This window comes from Quercus robur, chromosome 6, assembly GCF_932294415.1.
Source record: "Quercus robur chromosome 6, dhQueRobu3.1, whole genome shotgun sequence".
Taxonomy (NCBI): Eukaryota; Viridiplantae; Streptophyta; class Magnoliopsida; order Fagales; family Fagaceae; genus Quercus; species Quercus robur.
This window is the reverse complement of record NC_065539.1, coordinates 43,045,388-43,054,778: the sequence shown is the minus strand read 5'-3', so window position 1 is coordinate 43,054,778 and position 9,391 is coordinate 43,045,388. Positions and strand designations below refer to the sequence as shown.

The following is a 9,391-nucleotide window of genomic DNA, read 5'->3' as shown; positions in this document are numbered from 1 at the left end:
TTTATGGGTATTTACCCATTTTCGCCCTAAAAGTATCTTAAAAACACTAGAACTAGAGCTCATCATTGAAAGGTGAAAGAGGCAGGTGTTGACGTTAGCATCCATACGATGACATTAGCACTTGTACGGACACCCATGTCTGACGACTACATGGATCGACTCACCTCTCTCCTGATTATTGGGGTGCTTTTTAAAAAGATACCAATGTTCTTTTCTGTCTTTTTTATTTATTTATTTTTTCAAATCTCGCTCATATTTTCCGATCTTCTGTTTCATGTTTCATGTTTTTATCGATTGAGTTCTCCTCTGTAAGTGCCAAATAGCATACAGGAGCAATTGATTTTCCAAGTTTGCTCTGCGTCAGTGTCACCTTTCTGACTCCTTACATCTTTTATTCATATTTGTGTTATGCTTTGTATTTTAGCAAATCCTGCCAAAAGTTTGCAATTTGGTCTTTGATTGGTTTGGAGGCAAACCCCCTCTCCCTGAGTATTTCTTGCTCAATTTTGTACAAGTGATATAGGCTTTTTTCATAAAATATTGTTGAGGATTTTTTTTTGCTTTCAAAAAATTTAAAACTCAAATTTTGTGAAAATATTAGATCCAATACTTTTTGGAAATTTTATATTGTGTAACTGTAAACTCAGCGTTAGCTAACAAATACTGATATATATATATATATAAGAAAATACAAAATGCTGCTTCGACCTTGACGCTTGCACAAAATACCTTCTCCTGATGAACTCGGTACTAAAAATTCTTTAAAATCACCACTTTGCCATTTGTATGAATGTTCATACTGCCCAAAACAAATCATGTGAACAAAGGCAATGACATCCATTTGAAATAGTAATTGCGACCAAAAACCATTCTAATAACATTTTTCTTCTGTGAAATTCACAACAATTTCGAAGGGCAAGATGCTAAAAGATTGCATATTTGAGTTTACAAAAGACTTTACAAGTACAATGCAACTTTTAGCTTCTACAACTTGTTTTTACTATACAGTCCAATACTTTCATATATCCTCATCTTTGTATAGTTTCTTCTGATCCTCGTAAAAACTGTGCAAACATGAAAACCTAAACCCAAGAATGCAAAATGCAGACCAAGATAACAAGATTTTTTTTTTTTTTTTAAATGTTCATGATAAGTCTAACCGCCAGCACTTGGGTACTCAGGCTCTCCATTGGTTGCCACATACCCAACGAAGTAATGTGGCAAATGCTGTGAGTAAATTGGAATCCTTTGTTGATTGTAGTAATCAAGAATCTTCCAACATGCTTTTGTATGCTTCCCACTTCCAGCACCATCAGCAAGAACATTCTTCGGCAGCTCAGAAGTTAGGACAATGGATAATTCCATCCTTCCAGGACAGCCTTGATAGCCATTATTGATATTCGTCATGAAATCCTCCTTGACCGACACTGCATCTGTGAAATTACGCTTGCAGGGACTTAAGCCCCAGTAGAACACAACATTGGGCTCTGTTACATCCATATCTACATACTCGGTAGGATTAGGGTCACAAGCACCTTGTTTCTCCTCCAGCTGCATCAAACAGAACAAGAAGAAAAGATACTAAGAAATTTTTGATAAATGACATGGGTAAATTATCTTTTGATCCCTGAAATTTGGTGTATATATGATTTTGGTATACCAAATTTTAAAAGTTAGAATTTATCCTGAAATTTCAAAAAGGGAACACTTTTGGACCCTCCATCTATTCTTTTTGTTTACATGACTAAAGAAATGCTGAGGCACCCCCCATTTTTGAGGGACCAAATCAAACAAACCACATATCTTAGGATCAAAATTGATCTAACCCCATACTTAAGAGAACAAAATTGATCTAACCCCATACTTCAGAGAACAAAATTGATCTAACCCCATATTTAAGAGAACAAAATTGAACCAACACCATATTTAGAAGAGAAAAATCAAACTAACCCAATACTTAAATGAACCAAAACCAAACTTGCCACGAATTTCAGGAATGGAATTATTCCATTTTTGAAATTTCAGAGACCAAAACTGAACTTACCACAAATTTCAAGGATGAAATTATTCCATTTTTAAAATTTTAGGGACTAAATCCAAAGTTTTAAATTTGAAAGACCAAAATCAAACTTATCTACCAAATGTATAATATACCCTAGTAATGATATTCATCGTTGTCTGTCCTACTAATTTATTAGATCTACTAGCAGGATAGGAGAAATATTTATCGAAATATCTATCACAGATATACTTCAGTTAGGAAAAAAGTAGAGAATGAAGTAGCATGAGAAATTTATGAAAGAGCGAAGCTTTCCCATGTCACTGCAGCAATTAACACCCATCTTGCAATAATTTTTTATGCTAGATCATTTATATGTCCAATTCTAGCCTGACTTCTTTGAATCAATATAATTGTGGGGAGTAGGGCCAGCTATGCAAATAATGCTCCTGTACTATAAACCTACCATAACATGATCACTCATGACCTGAATCACAAGACAGCCAACTCATGTGCATGTATGCTTGGTGTTTTTGCCGAAGTAATTGCATCAACTACATAAAAATGGATTCAATGAACCTGACTTCTGTGCTTTTATGAATCCATATAACCATGAGAAGCAGAGGCTCCATCTAAATTTAAGAAAATATACAGATTGGCACTGAGGTTATATCCCTTTTATCTTTTTTGATTGGCCATGTCCCTTTAACCTAGGACCAGCTGTGCCAATAATGCTCTCCAGGACAAAGATTGATCATGCCCTGAATAACAACACCCAACTCCTATGCACGTATGCAAGTCAGAAAAGTTATCATATCAACTATATAAATATGTATAGCGTATACAATGAACTTCCAATATGAGCCACTTACCTTGACAATAAGAGAGCGAAAACGTGATTTCACCCAACCTACCCAATCCCCTAGCTCATCCTGCTCAGAAGCCGAGAGGTAAATTTTAAGAAATCTGCTATGTATCTTTGAGTATGGATAAGGCTCAAATAGGCTACCCCAATCAAAGTCTGGCTTCAAAAGATCCTGCAACAACAGGGGAGAGAACAAAAAATAGTCCCACATTATCTTGTCATCAGAAGATCATCATCAAGTAAGATTTTCCAAAACAAAACTATAGAGATGACATAATTAATTGCAAACCCAAATTCAGAAATTCCTTCAATATAAGTAGTTTGGCAAGAGATCAAATAGGCATACCAACAATTATGTCCCACCTAAAACACAAAACATACCCTAGTCATAGTATAGCCTCGGAGAAACTCTGTCCTGATCTTGTAGTACGTGCTTCTAGTGATATTGGAATGGCAGTATTCATATGGACTACATGGAAGCCGAATGGGCATTAAGGACCGTGTCTCCATGGCATCTCCAGGTGCTGGCAGTCCATCTTGCAAGATTACTGGAGTAGGCCAAGGCCAAAGTGCAAATGTCTCAAAGAAGTTCATAATAAGAGCATTTAAGCTAGCATTTGGATTTCCTTGACAAACAAAAGCCACAAGGATTGCCAGATGAACTCCTCCCAAAAAGCCAAGTAACTGTAATCAGCAGGAAAATACTTGTATTCATCACTTTTTGAAAAACAATATGCCCAAAAAAGCTTGTGTCACACAAATAAAGCAAAGCATGCATATGACATCACCAGCAAGCAAAACATACTTACATTACCATACACTCCTCGCCTTTTTGCCCATAACTTAACACATCGCAGCATTGATTGGAAATTCTGAAACGCATCAGTTACAATATACATGAGATTTAGAACAAATTAAGTAGCATAAGGAGAAACTATACTCCCAAAAACTCCTGCAAAGATTTTTTTTTTTTTTTCACATTTACAATTACCCCCACAGTATAGTCATGTACTTGTCAACCCCACTCCCCCTCAACCACAGACAAGAAACCCATGCATGCAATACAAAAGGAGGCTCACACATGGTCTAATACTTATAGCATATCAAATAGTCTTGGTGAATCCCACAACACCACAGTGCGTTCCAAGACAGCATACTCCAATCCAAAAGAATAGACCCATCCACATGCAAGCATACACATGCATTCTTGTTTGCCCATAGCAACCATGTTAGACAACACATCAATGCTAAACATTTCCCATAAGCCTAGAAACAATCCACTGTAAAAACCTCAACCTCAAGACCTGGTATTTCTTAGTTAATAGTTATACATTGATCATCTGAGTGAAACATTGATCATCTGAGTGAAACATTGATAGGAAGACACATTGGCACAAAATCAAGCTTCAGATACCGTCTCTTCTATGACATATTCGCTCCTTAATGATAAATTGAAGGAACATTTTCCTTGGAATGTTTAAAAATTGCTCAAGAGATAGAAATGTCAAAGCGAGACTTGCATTTGGTTAGCTAGATAATAGGAGAATTAAGTAGTATTCTGAAACATAAAAATAAAAATAAAATCAACATGTACCTCCACGTTCGGAACAAGCTGAAGAATGCGTTCATTAGCACGTACACCAGACAAGCTTTTCAAACTAGTTTCATCAATATCTCTCAGGAAGAATGGGTTCAGTACATCCACATTCTGCAATTCATAGGCTTAGACGGTCAAAATTTCCACATGATCAATGGGGAAGCACAAAAGATTCATTGATAATGACAACTACAAAACAATGCTTAAGGCAAAGCACACACTGAGTTACTAGAAACATGCCAGAAAAAAATAGCAGTAGTGAGCATCAAGTTAGTTAAATCTCAAACATAATATTTATTGCATGGTCTCAACACCTACTTCAGGGACAGATAACACTTTAAGCTGCGCAAATGGGAGATCAATTGAGATCCCATCAAATTTAAATCGCATTAGAGGCACTTTTGCATCCTTTACACAGTGGATCTCTGACACTTCGGGTCTGCCTTTAAGCATGTTGCGCAGAACAATAAAAAAGTCACCCTGCATAATCACATTCATTAAAAATTGAGAAAATGCTGTCACTCAAAATCAAGGGATAATGAGCAGGCAACAGATACTTACTGCCATGGTGGCAAAGAAAGGACCAACGCATAAAGCATCAATATCAGAGTCTGAACCATGAACCTGAATATATTTAAAAGACATATATTGCTATATCAGTTTATAAGAAGAAAAAATGAGAAATGACAACAAAATAATTTCAGCTGCGGTGGCTACACTTAAAATAAATAAATAAATAAAAGGTGCTCTATCAACGTGCTTTATTACTACAAAGTTCCCACATTTACAATTATGGACTGAAGTGGGGTTTATATTCTTTCTATATTTTTAACCCATCCTTCCTAAGGTACTACTAAATACTCTGCCTCTGAAAATTAAAGATTACAAAACAAGCTCATCCCGGCAACACTCTGAACATGTCCTAGAAGTGTCTTTTTTTTTGGATAGGTACTAGAAGTGTCTTGAATGTTACCCATATTAAATTATAATTCCCATTGCACTGTTTATATCCAAACACCAAAGTGTCTTGAAGTTTCTTGTAGTATTATATTATTCGTGACTATATTTGAAGAAGAAAAGCCAAAAGTTTCTTGAAGTTCTGACCTAGACAGCTTCAGATCATAGGATTTCCATAATTATCACATTACATATATTAATAGCGTAAGCACCACAGAGCACCAGTATACAACATGTTCAGGAGAAATGTAAAAATCAACAGACAAGAGAAAGAACTTACTCCAAGGCCATATGATCCATATGTCAATATTGTGCCACTGGAGGCAGCAATTTGCTTTTTCGGAAGTCGATGTTGCCACGCAACCTTCTTAATCCATGCCAACACTATCTACATAATTATATGAGACATCAAAAGATTCAACACAAACTAAACTAGAAAATTATCAAGGTGAATCATCACTAAACAAGAAATTTTCAATTTTAATTTATTGTGGTTGAGTACATGAAAAACCCTACACAATACAACCAACCACCACAACAGAGAACAAGATTACTTCCATCAAAAAAGTACATAACTAGCAAGATTTACTGCAAACCTTATCTCAAGACAATGTCCTCACAGAAGAATTTGCAAATAGGCCATAAGTCAACAGAAGAGTAATTGTTCAGCCGCCATAACAAAAATGCGAGTCCTCCTATTTCTCTTCAGGAAAGATCTCAGAGTAAAAGTGGGAAAACTTCAAGAAATGCTGAATACTTCCGATGCAATTTTTAGTTTTTTTACCATTAACTCAAATCCTTATATCACTAGGTTCTTTACAATATTCAAACATACCAGTATTATTCAATCTAATGCGGAATACGCTATGTATTTGAACAATCTAATGCGGGTACAGGCATTCTTCTATACTATTTTATTCAATCCAAAATCAAACATCAAAGATTAAAGAACGTAATTTTGAAATTCAAGAAAACCTGTTTGAGCTTCACAATGACATTCCTCCTCCTCTCTTCTTCTTCCGGAGACGGCACGAGTTCTTCTTTAACCATGAACTAAAAACAATGAAAAAAAATATATATATTAAACCAAAGATAACATAACCCACCAAAATTTTTTTAACAAAATATTGAAAATTCGAATCTAAAAAACAAAAAAGAGAGGAACTTGAGACAAACCCAGATAAAAAGAAAGAAGAAAAAACTACCTGAAGCAGAGAGATTGATCTGCACTCGTCCATTTGAGCCTTCAATACAGAAAATCCAAGAGGAGTTAGTAAAGGTGGGTTGTACGGAACAAGTACCTCACCACCACCTCTATGGTTTATCAGAGCAAATGGCTGAGGAAATGGAAGAGGAAGAGGAAGGTGGTTCACGAAAACGACACCGTTTTGGTTGTGAAAAGCATTCCCTGCCATACACCACAAATGCAAAAAAAAAACCAAGAATCTTTTCTGCGATTTCAAACAATGAATCGCTTTCGTTTTTTTTTTTTGTGTGTGTGTGTGTGTGTGTGTTTTTAGGACACCCAAAAAAAAGAAAAACGAGTAGTTTTGGTTTGGTTTTTCAAGAAAATGTGAGGGCTTTTGAGAAACCTTCAAAGGGAAATGAAAGAAGAAATGGAAAAACCTGTTTTTAGATTTCTGGGTTTTGGCTTTTTGGGTTTTTGAAATTGCAACGGTGTGTGTGTGGGTCCACCCTCATGTGCATGCGACGGAAACACACAATACCATCTCGTGTGAGAGAGAGAGGGGGGGGAGAGTTTGTGTGGCTGGGGTTTTGTAGGACAGACACGTGTTAGAATCATAAAGGTGCAAAGTGTGTTGTTCTTATTGGTTGAGCTTGCTACTTTTGATTTTCTATAATTTCTGTGTGTACTTTTGCTGGAGGGTTTAGTTACTTTAGTTGGCTTCGTGGTGGACTAGACTTCATGGACTTTTATTAAATGCCCTGTATTTTTGGCTGAATTATGTCTTTCTGCCATAACCATTTCTGTTATTCTTTTGCCAAAAACATAATTAACTGATTTTCACATCCAAATTCGTAACATCCTAAAGAAAAAAAAAATTCACAGACTTATTTTGTATTTTGATGATAAAATCCATGGTCTACCCAAAAAAAATAAATCGCCACATGCTTAATTAATCAGATTATTATGATTGATATACTCAAATACATTTTTTCAAATAGTACTCATGTTAGTCGGAAAGTGTTGTAAACTTGTAATCTTACTCGTGGTCTACCTACTGACACAACTATTTTTACACTTAATTTCATAACTTGCTAACTTGTACGATTGTGAGTGGGCAACGAAAAGTAGTGAGTCAAACATGACAAAAAAAGTTCACCACTCACAATCGTATAAGTTAACAAGTTGTGAAATTAAATGTGTAATTAATTATGTCTTTAAAATTATTCAATCACAAGTTGAATCCAAACCTATTGTGAAAATGGATGTGAATTAGGTGTTTCCGTAGCTGAAGGGGAAAAAAAATATGCCAAAATAATGTAAATGAACTTTCTGAAAGAAAAAAAAAAATCATTAGGTATGTTACTTTTATGCCAAAAAGAATAATGCATTTTGGTATGCTACTCGTTGGGCCTTTAGTTATATGCTTGAGAACATATTTTTATTAGTTGGGCCTTTTTTTGTAAGGTAAATTTAACTATTGCCATAACTATATTGAACTATGATTTGAGGATTCGATTTTGTCTATTTAGCCAATGTTCCATTTTTGAAGTAATTTTATTATGATTTTATCTCCTCATTTTGACCCATCCAATGATCTACATCCTTAACTATGAGCAAGATTTGTGATTCTCTGAGAATTTCCCAGAAGAAACGGAGAGATACAGATTGACAGGGGCTGCATGAATCATCATCAAATTGAAATATATATATATATATATATATATATATATTTGGTACTTGGTATAATGCCATTATGAATGCATAGTGATGGTTGTATTACAACTTACAAGATCCTGTTAAAAGAGGTAAAATTAGGGGCTCTCTGATTAGGCTTTTGGAAGGATGTTAAAAGCGTTTTAAGAGTTTAAAAAAACTCTTTTAATAGAAATTGTCAAAGGTTTGGCAAAACAACTTTAGGCTAAAGCTGAATTTGGAACTTTATGAAAAACCATATAATTAAATTTTTCCTGCTTTACAAATCCAGAATTTTAAAAATACTATTCACTGTAATTTGTTAATACTAAAGAACTTTCTAGTTAAAGTTCTAAATCGCCAAAGCCTCATTTTCTTAAAAATTATTAGAAATACATACATGATATATATGTTGTTTATAAGAAAGAAAAAAGGAGAAGGAAAAATAAATCTTAATCACGTAATAATTATGTACTCACTAAACCCATCCTAATGTCATGTTTTTTGAATTCTTGACCTCTTTTCAATTATGGTTATAAATGAACCGAGTCATTTATATACAGTCTAGTCGGGAAAAAACTTATTAAAAGATATTATAATATTGTATATAGTTCCTATCATTAACCTATCTTCCCTCTTGATAATATAAATACCAAGTTTACTATCAAATGTATTTTTGGCATATATCTTTATTGTAACCTAACAATTTGACTGATCTGCAACCAGTCAAATATCCATGAGCAATTTCTTGACTGATATCTGATCTGAGTTCAATAACAGTGTTCATGACATTCAACTATTCAAACTAGGTGCCCCTTCTCAAGGACAGAGTGTATATTGCTTAAGGCAACTATATCAAAAATGGGGGCCTATATCGCAACCAGCCACCATAGGACTCAACCTCCTTGCAAATGATAAGGACTCAAGGATGAACTCATGCATTATTTTAAAGTGGCTCCAACCTGTAAAGCTTCCAGAAAACCAATTTCAAACCCATCAAATCAAGGGCCACCAAGAGAGTAACTATAAACACCTATGTTTCTTCTCAAAAAAGAAAAAAAGAAAAAGAGAGTAACTAAGCCCCAGAAACCC

General features: G+C 34.8%; 1 protein-coding gene across 1 annotated transcript; it reads right to left on the bottom strand.

Moving 5' to 3' along the window:
* Nucleotides 1-818: 818 nt before the first annotated feature.
* On the bottom strand, nt 819-7,135 carry LOC126688876 (nuclear poly(A) polymerase 3). Its single transcript, XM_050383771.1, has 10 exons — nt 6,624-7,135; nt 6,394-6,471; nt 5,699-5,806; nt 5,023-5,085; nt 4,780-4,941; nt 4,459-4,572; nt 3,674-3,736; nt 3,246-3,548; nt 2,872-3,036; nt 819-1,551 (listed from the first exon to the last, which is right to left on the bottom strand). Exons 1-10 carry the CDS (start codon nt 6,831-6,833, stop codon nt 1,156-1,158), a joined length of 1,662 nt encoding a protein of 553 aa, XP_050239728.1. The 5' UTR covers nt 6,834-7,135; the 3' UTR covers nt 819-1,155.
* Nucleotides 7,136-9,391: the final 2,256 nt, after the last annotated feature.